The 16221-nt window shown below is 36.1% G+C and overlaps 1 protein-coding gene across 9 annotated transcripts in view; it reads left to right on the forward strand.

The window, feature by feature from the left end:
- RBMS3 (RNA binding motif single stranded interacting protein 3) overlaps positions 1 to 16221 on the forward strand; it is a 1467317-nt gene that overhangs the window by 1298671 nt on the left and 152425 nt on the right. For all 9 annotated transcript variants that reach the window (XM_031662883.1, XM_031662884.1, XM_031662885.1 and 6 more), the window contains one exon: positions 10278 to 10384. In XM_031662883.1, coding sequence (XP_031518743.1) covers positions 10278 to 10384 — 107 coding nt within the window. The remainder of the gene's footprint in view (positions 1 to 10277; positions 10385 to 16221) is intronic.

The following is a 16221-nucleotide window of genomic DNA, read 5'->3' on the forward strand; positions in this document are numbered from 1 at the left end:
AGCTGCTTCATCTTAGAAACTTTTTCCTTGGTGCTTTGCCTTCTAGCCACACAAGTTTCGCTAGTCTGTTGCTACATCAATCAACTGATATTTCTTGGAAGTGCTGGTACTTTCCAATTTCTTGTTGTCAAAACATTGCCTTCATTCAGCACTGATAATGTTCCAGGCTTTTCCCAAAAAGTGAACTAAATTTAACTGTCAGTGAAAACCTTGTGTGCCATCCACTTGAAACATTAACTTTTTCCACTTGAAACAATAGCATTACATTATTCCCCTTATGGGGCATGGTTGTTCCTTTTAGAACCATCCTTTTATATAGGAAAGGAATTATCAGAGAATTGTTACAATTTTTTAAACGATGGTGTTTTAATCTTTAAAACAGAGAGGAGATCTTGAGATCACTATTTAGGCCATAATGCAATTGTCAAAAGGTGATTTCCTCTATGTTGTTTCTAGTCAAATAACTGTTCTCTGCTTTTATCGTAACTATGGGGCATTTTCTTTCTTGTAAGTCTATTTCACATAGTAGAAAATTATATATAAAATCAAATATAAGCAGTAATCCATTACTGAGGGATAAAATTAGGCATGTGCATGAAAATTACATTTTTTCAATGTACGCTATTTTTTATTTATTTCCTCTTTTAAGTTTATATTCCCTCACCAGTTTTTGGACTAAATGATAGGCATAAACATGAGCCTGACACTTATAAATATAATCCAGATGATTTGTTTATTCTTTTAAAACAAGCCATTATTACAGGGGCAGCATACATTCTTTTAGGAGATCTAACTGGTTTCCTAGCTTTTGGTTCTAATTCTAACCTGGCCCAGAGAACCACTGTAATTATATTTTTGTGAGTACTCAATCTTTTTGCCCCATTCCAAAATGATAAAGTCAGTCATAAGAACTGCTCAAACTTCATTCCCTATTCCTTCTGATGGTAAAGAGGGTAGAAAGTAAGCAGTTGGAGAAAGCGTTCACTTAAAAATCAAAAGAACTGATTGTAACTTTGTCACCAAATACCACAAATTAGCAAGTAATTCATTAAACTTTTATTTTTATTTTCCTTGTTGACAAAATCAAGAGTTTGAATTAGGTAAATTTTACAGTTATACGGCAAACAGGATCTACACACCACTCAGCATGGGATTTTATTACAACTCAGAATTACGTACCTAGCTACGCCTCACTTATTATTGCACACAAAACATAATTAAATACTAAGCAGGATGCTAAGAGTCAAAAGAAAATGTAACCAAATAGCTTCCTTTGCCATATGCAGGTTTTCTAACTCCAAAATATAATAATTCTGTGTTGTAACCTTCAAGTAATTTTTGCCATGTAAATTATGGTTTCCATTGAAAGCTTGCCAGTCTATATCTAGAAATAAATACAAACATACATATGCACAGTGGCATACACATACACGTACACACGTACACACTCTGGTAGGCATCAGAAGTCTATCCTGCACGGGGCACATGTGGAAAAGAAAGTGGACGTTTTCTAACAAAACCTTTTGCAAACATTTCAGAGGCCTTATTCTTCAAGACCTTCCTGGATATAACAAAAAATAGTGTTTTGGGATAAGTGAAAATAATTAAAGGCATGGGTTCCAGCATACAGTTAGCTTCAGATGCTTATTTCTAGCATTTTTCCATAAATATTTTTTGTTCCAAATCAGTATAAACTATTCTGTCTGCATTTGGAAGGACTGTGGAGTGTTGGAGCAAGTACAAAAGGAGTTCTAATTCCTTGTTGCAAGGCTACCAGTTCTCAATATCAGGTCTAGATAGCCCCAGACGTTTTTTGTTGTTGTTGTTTTTGTTTTTTGAGGTGGAGTCTCTATCTGTCGTCCAGGCTGGAGTGCAGTGGTGTGATCTCTCAACTCACTGCAACCTCCGCCTCCCGGGTTCACTCCATTCTCCTGCCGAGTAGCTGGGACTACAGGCGCCTGCCACAACGCCCGGCTAATTTTTTTGTGTTTTTGGTAGAGACGGGGTTTCACCATGTTAGCCAGGATGGTCTCGATCTCCTGACGTTGTGATCCGCCCGCCTCGGCCTCCCAAAGTACTGGGATTATAGGCGTGAGCCACTGCGCCCGGCCGGCCCCCGACGTTCTTAAAGCATTTTGACTAAATCTTAGCATTGCATCCACCTTCCTTATTTATATTTTCATTTAACAAACATTTGATTAAAACTTTTTATCCAGAGTAAGTGACAGTTGACTTGTTTTCCATGTGCTAGTTCATAATTTGGCGGTTGGCATGGGGTGGGAGGTGGGGCATATATGTAAACTGTTGTTTCAAACTGTGGAATTGGACGTGATTTCTAAGCTAGAGGAGATTCTATGACTGTAGTGCTGGAGGTTGACATCCATTCTATGCTCCACAAATGCCTATCTATATTTCTATTATAGCAACCATTGTAATCTTCAGTTTTCCTTTTACTTGGCTTTCTCCCCTTCTAGACTGTGACCACTTTGCCAGAAGCAAAGTTTAGAGTAGTGCCAGTATTATTTGGTATTGAATACATGTGGGTTAAAAAATAAAGAAAAGATTGACTGGGTTAAAAATGCTACTGAGTTTCATTATCATCCTTCTATTAGTATAATGTTTGCACCATTAGTATGAACAGCTTTTTAATGTGCACCTCACCCAGAATATCACAGGAATAGTTTAGGGAGAGGTTTCATTTGTTTTTTTGTTTGTTTGTTTGTTTGTTTTTCTTTTTGTTTTTGAGACAGAGTCTCACTCTGTCGCCCAGGCTGGAGTGCAGTGGCGCGGTCTCAGCTCACTGCAAGCTCCGCCTCTCGGGTTTACCCCATTCTCCTGCCTCAGCCTTCCGAGTAGCTGGGACTGCAGGCTCTCGCCACCACGCCTGGCTAATTTTTTTTTTTTTTTAATGTACTTTTTTAGTGGAGACGGGGTTTCACAGTGTTAGCCAGGATGGTCTCGATCTCCTGACCTTGTGATCATTTGTTTCATTTTTTTAAATCAGATATAATTTACAACCTCACAATTTTTCCTTAAAGGTATCTCCTGGATCAAACATTTATAACATTTTAACTTTTCATTATTGAGATTCTTTTTTAAAGTCCTTTATTTTGTCTACTATTTTACTAAGATTTTATAAACTCACCTCGAATAAACTGCATCTGTTTTCATTAGCTTTTCTTTCCCACCCAGCTCCTCCCACTCTTATTTTTTCTTGAAGTAAGATTGGTAACCTATCTGAACTGAGGAATATTTAAATTTAATAGTTAAAGTACCAGACCAGTAATGTTATAGTAATAAACAAATATTTAAAACCATGACCACAGTCCAATACAAACACTAGAATAGCTTAAATAAATTGATTGTTAAAATTAAAAATGTTCAACTTCTCTAAAGAAAGTAGGAATTCTGCTGTTGATATCTTAGATGTCAATATCTTCTCATCAATAACATATTAAAGAACATTTTAGTGACTTATCAAACTGCATGTATTTTAAATTGTAAACAGAAAATCAAAATAAATTATCATACCTTAATTTTGGTAAGCAAAATCTTTGTCATTGTTTTGTTTGCTTGCTTAAAACACCAAATCCTATAAGCCTTCCGATCATTACACCAGTTTATGCATTGTATGTTGCATGTTTAATACAAAGTTTGGAAGACTAGAAATACTCCACTAAGCAAGCAAACAGTAATTACTCCTTCATAATTGCTGTGCAACTTTATTGCCGTGCATTGTTATGATTATATTTTAAATACTCCCCATTTGCATGATAGACCATAATGTCTTCTAGAACATTAAAGTCTGTGGCTTATAATGGCATCTCACTTCCACAAAGGCCTCTTCTTCATTTAGTCTCTATTTTAACTACTGTTAAAAGAGACTAAACGAAAGTAATTGGCACCCTAATCCTGCAAATAGGAAATTGTAAGCAATATAATATTTTTGTGCTACTGAAGTTTCTAATTATTCAGAGCATTTCATGTTTAACATTTAACATGCATTCCTCTTTCAGTTATGGAGCCAGTCATAACCAAAACAGTTCTTCTCAAATCTTAACATACACAGAAATCACGTGGGGATCTGGTTAAAATGCAGATTTTGATGTAGTTGGTCTAGAAAGGGGCCCAAGAGTCTACATTTCTAACAAGCTCCCAGGTGATGATTCCATTGCTTCTGGGTTCATTGACCTTGCTGTGAGTAACATCAATTTCATGTATTATCTATAACTAAGTACAAAATGTTGTTAACAGTGTACACACGCACACACACATTGCACACATAATACAGACATGGCAAACTTCACTCCAACCTCTCCTATGATCACTTTCTACCCTCAGACCTGGAAATAAATTAATCCTGTCAAAGGATTTATTTAACACAAAGAGAAACAGCATTCAACCTGTGAAAGTTGGCCAAATACACACTAGATCATATCACTCTGAGCTGGGAGTCAAAGAGGGCTTCCTTGTCATTTGCCAGGTGGAGGGGTGTGTGTGTGCATGTGTGGCGGGGGCAGTTGGGAAAAGAAATTCCAGGCAGGAAAGAACTGCACTTAGAAGTGACGAGAGTGAAATTAGCTGGGTGTGGTGGCATATGTAGTAGTTTGTAGCTGAGTCCCAGCTACTCAGGAGGCTGAGGCAGGAGAATAACTTGAACCTGGGAGGCGCAGGTTGCAGTGAGCTGAGATCCAAGATCAAGCCACTGCACTCCAGCCTGGGTGAGAGAGCAAGACTCTGTCTGGAAAAAAAAAAAAAAAAAGGAAGTGACAGAAGTGTAAACTATTCAGGGATGGAAGGATACTAATAAAGATACGATGCAGGGGAAAAATTCTTATTTTCTAATCAAGGAATTTGGATTTTATCTTAAAGGTATTTAGGAAGAGAACTAGATGATTATGTGAATTTTAGTTCACCTATTCTACTAATGTTTTCTCTGCCACTCTCAATGAAATATTTCTCTTTGGGAAATTAATCTGAATTTGACTCCTGAAATTTAAGGATAATATGGAAATATATTCTTTGTTTTTGAAATAGCACATTTGAAAATGTATTTCTGGAGTTTTTAAAAATGTATCTAGTAAAACATTGTGGCTGTATCTGTCTTCCATTATAATCATGTTAAAATTAACAATATATAATCATCTTAAAATTAATACAATCAGATGTTTTAACTTAGCAATGTCAGTAAATACAAATAGGTCATTATCAATATTCATAGCCTAACGCTTATGCAGATCCCCAAGTATCAGAGTGGCTAATATTTCAGAACTTTAAAAAATTGTAAAATTTATGAAGACAGTTCACAAAGAGATCTTAGTTGAAAGCTAAGAAAATCTCACCGTATGACTTTTAAATTTTCTCCTAGTGTCAAAAATAATTATTTGAAAGGTCTCTTTACAATAAGGGAAAATTATAAGGTAGGCTTAAAATCCAGAATCTCATACTCTTTATATATTTGATCCTTGGCAATCTAGAGCATTGTTATTTGGTAATATTTGTTTAAGTGAGGCCTCTGCTAAATTTTTTTATGCCAGTCGGTAGAAGAAATATTGGTGTAAATAACTCATTTAGAGCATTTTATTTTATTGATTTAATACAAGTGTTTAAATAAGGGAATTGGGAAAGACCTGCCTTTTTGGATATGTAATTATAGGTACGTAATTATATGTATGTAATTGTTTTAGGGAGAGGTAATGAAAGGTAGAGATGGTCTCTTTTAATGAGGAAAGATTTTCTGGAACTTAGCTTTAGCAACAGTAATTATTTAACATTTTGACATGGGATCTGGAAAAGGGAAACCCCAGTGAAATCTATTACTATGTAGATGGCTCAATAGTTTTTCTGGTAGTAAAATACAACCCTGGTGGATTTAAACTGCCAATAGAGCTTTTGCAATTGAGTGGTGAAATAATAGTAATAGTACTAATGATCAGAAACAACAGCAAAGGAACAGGGATCATTCATCACAGGCAAATGGAGGTTAACGCAGATAATAATAACATAACATGCATCATACCCAGGAGATAGTGAAAGCCAACTCCTGGCAATGACTCAGGAAAGGGACCTAGTGCTGTAGTGACCACATGACCCAATGACAAGCTATCCAAACAGGAACCATTTTAGAAACACAGATCTTTTCCATGAACACATCTTTTAGTTGTTGTTGAAGATACTTGCAAGTTCTGTATGTTGACGAAACCTCTATGGAGTTAAAATGGAACAGAGCTGATGAAAATAAAGCTTAAACGTTCCAAACTCTCTGACACTGACACATGACCAGGTTTCACAGTTGATAACTGGGAAGTGGCTGACAGAGATTCCAATCGATCATAATCTTTGCAGCAAATGGATTCAGTATTTATTTAGATACAATAGTCTTTAAAAAAAAACTTTCACATCAGTTCTATGAAGTATTTAACATTATTTTCCCCATTTTATACATAAGAAAAATGAGTTACAGAAATGTAAAAGGAAGGAAGGAAGGAAGGAAGGGAGGGAGGGAGGGAGGGAGGAAGGAAGAAGAAAAGAAGAAGGGAGAGGAAGAGGAAGGAAGGAAGGAAGGAAAAGGAAGGAAGGAAGAAGGAAGGAAGGAAGGAAGGAAGGTCGGGAAGGAAGGAAGGAAGGAAGGAAGGAAGTATGTTGTAGCTAATAAATCAGAACCAGACAAACCAGGAAGCTGGTACCGCTGGTCAGTGCTAAAGTATGTGATAAAATATAAATCTCAAAACCAGAAGTCGACAATACCAGGGATATCAATGTTAGGGGTCAACAGTCAGAAAAACTTAAAAATACTTGATTACCATTTACAACTTGGAAAAGAAACCCAGAATTTTCTGTAGCCACTGTTCAATGTGTTCTTATAGTCTTAAGGCAGAATAAAAATCTGGAAATTATCAGGGAAGGTTTTAAGAACAAAATAAGCAAGTTGGTCTTTTTTTAAATAGAAATCTGATGTTAACAGAAGCATTATGATATTAAAGGAAAACTGGTAATGGGACTAAGGAAGGGAGTGAAAACGTGCTCCTCACCTATGAATTAGACATCCAAGAGGACAAATTCAATCTCATGCCATATTGGGTCACTGATGACCCATCATGCATGGACTGTAGGACTTAAAAATAAATCTGGACACAAAAGTTCTTATGTATGGGCCAATTCTGCTTATTTGGACACAGTGCAAATAGATATAACAAGATAGTTTTTTCCTCAAGGATGATACTTAGCAGATAAAGCCTGATTTCTAATTCAGTATTGGTACAACTGCACTTAGTGGTTTAGCTGCTACTTAGGTTTAAATCCCAGGTGTGTGACCTGCCACAAGCCACTAAACCATTCTGAATATCAGTTCCTTCACTGGTAAAATAGGGAAAAATATTAGTTGCCTCATAGAGTTGTAGTGAAGATTAAATGAATGATCTATATAAAATGGAAGTGCTTGATAAACTTTAGCCTATTATTAACACCAAATACTAAAAAAAAAAAAAAAAAAAAAAAAAAAAAAACCTCTGCTTGGATAACATTCCTTGGTTAAAACAAAAAGACTATATTTGAGTAGAAAGAAGCTTCTGATTGTTAAGGGTGATGTGTATGTACATTATCTTGACAATGGTGATGGTCACATAGGCATATGCGTATATCAGCACTGACAAATTGTATACTGGGAATATGTACAGTTTATTTTATGTCAGTTGACTCAATAAAGTTGTTTGTTAAAAACAAACAAACAAAAAAACTTACCTGTGAGTGTTATGTGTGTGTCTGTGAATGTAGTTGCTAGGAAAATTTCTTACCTAACAGAGGCACACAAAGCTGCCATCCCTCCTCACAAGAAACTGGAACCACTTTCTTTACAGCAAGAAATGTAAAGTGCTTCTAGATTTACCTCTTGTGAGAAATTTGTACCACTGACAGTGATGAACTCATATGTTAGCATGACTATCCCATTTTAATAGCTATATGTACTTGAATCTTTAAAATGGCAAGAGAGAAAATACAGAGAAGGAGGATTTTACATGTGATATATAGTTTTGAAATCTCACAGGAAATTATGTTACTCAGATAATATTGGGATACAATGATTGCATTTAGCATTTAGGTTTTTCATCTGGACTCAGAATTTAAAGTACTTCTAACATAAATAATCAGGAATCAGAATTTACAGTACTTCTAACATAAAGGCAGTGACTATCTACAGACATTCCATGATGCAGTTTTTCTGTCGTGTGATTTTCCTGGCTTCACCCAAGTCACTGAAGTCAGAGGCTCATCAGAGCAGTCAGTGTGAAAAACCACTTGTGTTCAGTGAGGCAATGATATTTATTGAGTGCTCTCTCTATACAGAACTGTGTGCTCTGTATACGGCAGGAATGACATTTTGTTTTTTATTTCTCTTGGGCAACGGTGACCCTTGTCTCTTTGAGCCGTTTCCTCCAGTACTGATAAACAGAGTTGCTACTAATAAAGAGTGAGCTAAAAAGGATTTGACAAAATATGACTGCCCCTTAGAGCCAAATGATTTTAAATATTTATTTGTAGGTACCTGTTTGATTGTACTCTTTTTCCACTGTTGATTTTGGAAACAATTTTAGAATTCTCATTAATTCCTTAAAAATGTTTAACTTTACCAGGTAAGTTAAATGCAAGCAATCTAGCTGGGGTGGGAATGGGGAAAAATGGATGTTGAGGAAGCTGTGCCAGTTATCTAACAAGACAATAATGCAGCATATCAATCATAACATCTTAGTGGCATGAAACAATAAAGATTTCTTTAGCTTACATGTTTGTGTGGTGGGCTCAATTTATATCATCTGGGCTTATATATTTTTTTCTGTTGTTAACTGCAAGTTAACTCTGTACCACTACTGATCTTGGATGTACGGGTTCACGTGTCTGGGTGGTGGCTGGCATTGGATGATCTAGTACGGCTTTGGCTGGAATGTTAGGATGTTAAGGATGACACATCTTTATTCGCATCTCATCCTCCAGCAGGCTAACCTGGGCGTGTTCACATAGCCATGCAGAGGAGCAAAAGAAGCAACTCCCAAAACTTAAACCCATTTCAAGCTTCGGCTCATGTCTCATTTGCTAACATCCTACTGGCCAAAGCAATCACATGGGGTCAGATCTAGAGTCAGAGTGAGAGGGCTCCACGATATTGTAGAGCAAAAGGCAAGGACACAGGGATTGGTCAAGAATTAGGGCCTTTAGTATAACTAATCTTTCGTAAAACACACTTTTCCTAACGAGTAACAGTTGTGCAGGGTGGTCATTTTGGTTTTCAGACTATAAACTGACAAATTAATATCTGGTTAATTCAAGAAGATAAACTAAGAAATTAACCTTCCCAGCCACATTGATGTATTAACCAAGTTTGTCAGACCACTTTGGCTTTCATTGTATTCATTCATTTAAAAATATATTTATTGTGATAACAAGCAGCAATTTTCCAGTCAAGCAGGGATGTGAAGGAGAACATCAGTTCTCAAAGAATAATTTTGCCCTGTTGGGTTTTAAAAGATTGTCATTTTCCAATGTAATTGTTGGAAGAGGAGTTCAGACATCAGTTTTGGTCACTTTCTCTTGGGAAATACGTTTACCTGAGTCATGTAGGACCCCCTCTAGCAATCCGGGACTCACAAGTTACAGCCATATCCTTTGGCTATATTTTTTATCATGCGGGTTCACTTAACATTCTAATAATTGTTCTCTCCGGGATTCTGATTAGATTTTACTGGAAAATTGGAGTGAAGAGGGTTGGGTGGAGCATCAGCTCCTAGCCATTTAGAAATTACAGAGGACTAATTTTTAAAAAGCTAATTTGATTGCGGTTAGCAAAATGTCTCTCTTTTGAGAAAGAAGCTCCTAATCATCTCTTTCCAAAATTGAATGCTTCAGTTTCTACAGTGCAAACACGGTTGCTTTGAGGAAGAAATATTTATCCACATATAAATACCGATTATGAACATGTTTCTGACATTACTTGAAGGGTCGGTGCTTGCCTCTTTACTTCTAAAGCAAATTTCACATTCTGCTTCAACTGATTATTTTTTCAACAATATTTGTTCTATTCTTTTATGATCTGCCAGTACTTTTTTGAAGCCCAGTTAGTTAGAACAGCGGCCAACAGAGCTGAGACTAAAAGGGGGCCAAATATCTCTTCAGAAGCAAGATGTTACTTCAAACGATATTCATTACAAAGCACTACTGTGACTCACATAATCACTTATTTTTGAAGGGGGACTTGTTAATGTAGAATTGGTTTCTTATCTTCCCAGCCCCCAGTGAGCCTTTGCTGTGCAAATTTGCTGATGGAGGACAAAAGAAGCGACAGAATCAAAGCAAATATACCCAGAATGGGAGGCCTTGGCCCAGGGAAGGAGAGGTGAGTCCTAACTGACAACATTTGTTCTGAAATTTGGCGGTAGATATCCCTCAGAAGGTGGCAAGGCAGACGTATGGTGCCATGATGAAATTGGGTCCCATAGAATACCCAGTGTCTTCAAAGGGGCAGATGAGCAGCCTCATGTTAATGTGTTCTAGATGAAATTATTGAGAAGGAGTAGAGGACTGCAAAATTAACCTCAGTTCTGCACGATAGCAAGTCTTCTGTCTTTAACCAAACTTGAACCTGAAAGGAACTCACTGAAATACTTATCTACAAAGATTTGATTTCTATCTGTATAATAGCTATAAAATGAGGGTATAATTACTTAACAAAATATTTTCAGTGACATCAGTAGGGAGAGTTGAATGTTTGTGTTTTGAAACAGGCAGGTAAAATTTGGTTGTTTTTCATCCTGCTATTGAGATGATTTACTTGCACATGTATGTATATTTATGCATATTCCCATATGTTCATAAATGTTTTGATATCTATTATGTACATATATGTGTGTATGTGTGTATATATATATAAAATAAGATATTGTCTATTGGTCAAAAGGGAGGAAGAAAAGTTAATACATACAGCATTTTGCTTTTCACAACAAGAAGAAGGAAAAGTACTGAACAGCTCACTATCCATTTACCCTCAATACAAATTGGTAGATAAGTCAGCTTATGGATCTAATGCCACTTAGGAATGTGTTCTTTTTGTTACTTTTTTTTAAGAAGACAAGGAAAAGGCGCCTGAGCTTCCATGAGGTCTTTTCATTATTTGTGAAATGGAATAGAGTTGTTTGAATGACTTGAATAAATGCCATTTTGTATCAAGGCCATAATTTCAACAGAAGAGCTTTATTTAGTATTTCATTCAAAGCACCTACTTCATCCGTTTGTCATTTAAGAAGCATTGTACTTGGTGCAGCATTTTACACTTTGAATACTGACAGAACAGTGGTAAGAAAGAAAGGAGGCTGGAATTTTTCTCAGCAAATCCTTTAGCCTTTTTTAAGTTTCTGTTTCGAAGACCATTTTTTGTTTTGAGTGTTTCCATGCAGGTCTCAAAACTCCTCTTAAAGGTTATAGTTGTGTTCAAGTACTATGTAAACTGTAACTCATTACATTAAGACATGAAAAACAGAATCATCATTGGGCCTCAAAAGTTAATTAAAAAAAGACAAGAGTTTTAATATTCTCAACCTGAGAAAGGCAGTGGATATTATGTTCTCAAAAGGAGGTGGAGGGAGTGATCCATGTGTTTTCAGCACGGAGTCCAGTGCATCAGCAGATAACCCTATTGGCCCCAGAAGACAACTGATGCCTGATAGTACTCATTATCACATGTCCCCTACCAAACAGCCATAATCTAGAAAGACTCATTTGACATTTTAAAATTTGGTTGGATGAAACGCCTGCTGATTAGAGATATCTTTGGGTCACAGATTATCATCATAAAGCCCCAAGACTCAATTAGCAACTTGGCATTTATGACAGAAGTTTCAGTTTGTGTCTCCTTAAGGAACTATAATATTACCTTCATACAATAGATGGCAATTGCAGCAAGACACTTCACCTCAGTGTACATTTCTTGAAAATGGAATCAATAAAGACAAAATATAGAGAGTTACAGCTGCCACCTGGCTACTGTATATAGAATCTAAGACTTTGCTTCAAAGCATGATAAAGGCTATATATACTATGGTGTGGAAGCTTTGTGGAGTGAAGTTTAGGACCCAGAGCGCCTTATCATTTAAACATAGGTTTTAAAGGTATATTCCTAATCTTTGTTTTCAAAAGTTGATTTTTAAGAGCTATAAATTTTCCTGCTGATCTATGAAAATCAAGGGACTGTAATATAATTTATCTGTGACCAATGAAATATATTTCAAATATATATACACATTAAGAGAAAATAGATTAGGCAGAGAAATAGCATGCCCTAGAAATATGCTTATCGAATTTCTTGGTTTGGGGATGCACATATTAATTTGTACACTTTGACTGTGGTCTTAGAAGTAGATACCCGAAGAGTGTTGGATAACTGTGTCCGTCATTTTATATATGTTTTGCTTCCATTTCCCCCTTGCATTTTACTTGCTAAAGTATAGTAGCATGTTGATAAAGTATGTCATGATACACATTAATCCTATATAAGCAATATTTAATTAATTTTATATGCCAGGCAATTCTGGTTACTGTATTTGATCCTAAGACACATGCCTTTGTTGTTGTTTGCCACACTTTAAAGCTTCTGAAATTGGTTCTCTTATACTAAGTGGCATTTTACAAGATAACATGCATTTGCTCCTGTTAGTCACTTGGGGGCACTACCTACATTCTCTGGTTAAGGTCTTTGACCACACTGGTTTCATAAATAAAAACACTAACGAAAGCCAGGATCTGGGTCAGATTCTTAAAGGTAGATTTTTTTTAACCCCTTCCTTCATTCAGTGTCATGATTGAGACAAGTAACTTTCTTTGGTGTCTGTTTTTAATGGGTACTTTTGTTTTTCATTTACCATTATACTAAGGTTGGCATACCAACTTTATAAAGAGATCATTTGGGGTGTTTGTTGTTGCTTGTTTGTTTTGATATATGAAACAATGGTACACCTTTCAATCCTTGTCTTAGATAAAATGAAAGATGGTAGTTTAGATGATGCTGCTGTGGAATTGAAGATAATTGCACAGACTGAGGTTAATGTTTACTTTTCCTCTCTCCTAAAAGACAAGTAAAAATGGTCATGTGAAAGGGATTTCTGATGAAATTCTTAGGATACAAAACCAATAGATTACAAGCATTTTAGACATACCATAAGCATGCCAATTAATAGACTAATTAAATTTTTAATTTATTGTTTAAAGCTGTTTTTTCCTCATGGCATTTTGATAAAAAATTTATTAGCAATGTTTGGATAAATGCATTTCTTTATGAAAAATATCTAATACAGAAAACTTTATACACAGAAATTAGTATAAATTAGCAAGATTTTGAAATATAAATATATGCTAGTGACCATGTTCTGCATAAGTGAAAAACACAAGGATATTTTAAAATTATTAACGAATCTTTCAAGTGACAATTGGAACTCTGAGTAAAATGATCGAGGGATTGGGGCTATTAGGCTCTTCCTCCTTGGTGTTCTACAGTTCTTATTGTTTTATTTCCTTAAGCAGCAGTTCTCAGACTCTTGGTCTCTGGATCCCTTTACACTCTTAAAAAATTTATTACTCACAACAAAATAAATAATAACAAATTAACTCATCTTGTGCTGATAAAAATAGTATACTTTATTAAAATATACTTTTTTAAAACAGAGGCAATTTTTTGGGAAAAAATGGTGCACTTTTATATTTTTACAAGTCACTTAATGTCTGACTCAGTAAAAAATGGCCAGATTTGTGCATGTACTTCAGCATTCTCTCTTTTGCTATACACTGTCTTGCTTTAAACATATAGAGAAAAATCTACCTTCATCTAGATAAGTCATTTAAAAAGGGAGAACCCTATAGATCTCCTAAGATGATCTTAGGAATTCTTGGTGTCTTTAGGCCACCCTTTGAGAACCACCGTCCTAAAGAAGCTGAAGCCAAGGGCAGGGCTGATTTTCAACTTCCATATACTAGCAGGGCCATGCAACTTGTTGGCATATTAAAATATATCTTATCATTTGGTAAGTAGACACTGCCCCTAGGCCATCAGGGCAACTCCACTTCCCCTTCCTCCCCAGTGGCTCCTCCAGGAGCATCATGATCCAGCAAGAATGGGGTCCTGGCTGGCACATCAGGAGTTCTCCCAAATCCTACTCGTGCATTTAAATTCTGATTGGCCGGTGTTTATGACCTATTGGTGGCAAAATATGTTTAATGTCATCCCTATCTCAGAATTAATCTAACTTAATCATCACAGTGTCCCTGATGGCCCCTGGTAACATTGTGTTGGCCAGATATTCTATACATCTGAGGCTCTTTCTTACTTTAGGCAAAATACTGTCTGCATCAACCATGTTTGTGCTCTCCCAAATGATTGGTGGAGTGGTGTGGAATCAGAAACGTTTCAATTCAGTTCAAAAATATATCAGGAACTCCCGTTGCTTTTTTCTGTGTTCCCAAAGAAGACTTTTCCAATGACTACCAAAAAGTCACCAAATTGTACTTTATACCACAAATAATAACAGCTGATCCAAAAGCAAATAGCTGCAGAATTTTCTAGATGGTCAGATCAAAATTTGATTGATGGTAACTTAGTGCCCCAGTAAAGATAGTTGTAAACTAAAATAGACATTTACTCATGCATTCATTGATTCATTCACTTCTTCAACCACTACCAATATACCGTCACAACACATAAACAGACACACATGTGAACTTGTGATATGCCTGTTTTTGCAACCTTTATTGAACTATGTTGTAAAGATGATTGGATTAAATCAAAGAATGGATATGTTTACAGTATGATGAGAGACACTTAAATTTTAAAAAATGCTTTATGTTAACTTTGGTTGTGGGTAGTCTTTGGGTTTCCTTAAGAATTTTCAAATGTAGATAAATGCTAAGTTTCAAATTCCAGAATATGGTGCTGTTTCACCAAATTTTTATGCTGGTGTTTTATCCTTAAGTAGGGCAAATATCAACCAACCACTTCACACTGGCTCGAAAACTCTGATCTAGCTTTCACAAAATCTTCCCAAGCTCTATTAATTGAGTTAGTAAATGCCATTGACAGCAATTGCTTTCGGAATTGTACTTCCCAGAAATGATGTTTTGGCTATGGACACAAACAAGAGACATGGAAATTGAACAAGAAGTAACCCAGTAAAGTACTCAGATGTCTAGTGAAAAAATGCCAATGTGTTATGATAAAAACAAAAATCAATAAAGTGACATTTCTTTCCTTTATCTTGTTTACAGTTCTCTGCTGGAGTCAGTTTAAAAGTAATGACTAATACTAAACATTTTCTCTCCATCTGATGCTCTGAAGAGATTTTTTCCTTACTATAGAAAGATTTAACAAGATTATTTTCATAGCCTCAACATGAAAATGAACTAGTGGAACTAATGTGGTATCGTTAACAATCAACACTCAGGTTGCCAGAAATAGTTTACAGGTTATGTTGAAGAGAAAATCACATAAGATTTCTGGAGATACATTCTACGAATATTAAGATTTGGAATTCTTGGCTGGGCATGGTGGCTCACGCCTGTAATCCCAGCACTTTGGGAGGCCGAGGCAGGCGGATCACCTGGTCAGGAGATTGAGACCATTCTGGCTAACATGGTGAAACCCCGACTCTACGAAAAATACAAAAAATTAGCCAGGCATGGTGGTGGGCGCCTGTAGTCCCATCTACTCAGAAGGCTGAGGCAGGAGAATGGCGTGAACCCGGTAGAAGCTTGCAGTGAGCTGAGATAGCGCCACTGCACTCCAGCCTGGGTGACAGAGCGAGACTGCATCTCAAAAAAAAAAAAAAAAAATTGGAATTCTTTACCTATTTCTAATTAAAGAGTAAGTTTTAGGTTAGGTATGATGATATAGTAATTCTTAAACATATTTTATTTAAATGCATTTTTATTTCCCCAAATCACAGTCTTCTGGGTACAGGAGTACAGTATGTGCATTGCACAATATTAAGGGCACCATTCACTCAAACTAGATGTGAATGTCACCGCATGGGATAGTTCAGTGCTTGTGATCCTGCCTGGAAATGTTAGTTTGAAAACTTTTAAGGGATATGATATTCTGACATAGAGTAGTTTAAGTTCCTTAAATTAGTAGGTCCCGTTAATGCACTCACAAAATCTGCTACTAGTGAGCTGAAAGCTGTTATCAGTTTCATC

This window comes from Papio anubis, chromosome 2, assembly GCF_008728515.1.
Source record: "Papio anubis isolate 15944 chromosome 2, Panubis1.0, whole genome shotgun sequence".
Lineage (NCBI taxonomy): Eukaryota > Metazoa > Chordata > Mammalia > Primates > Cercopithecidae > Papio > Papio anubis.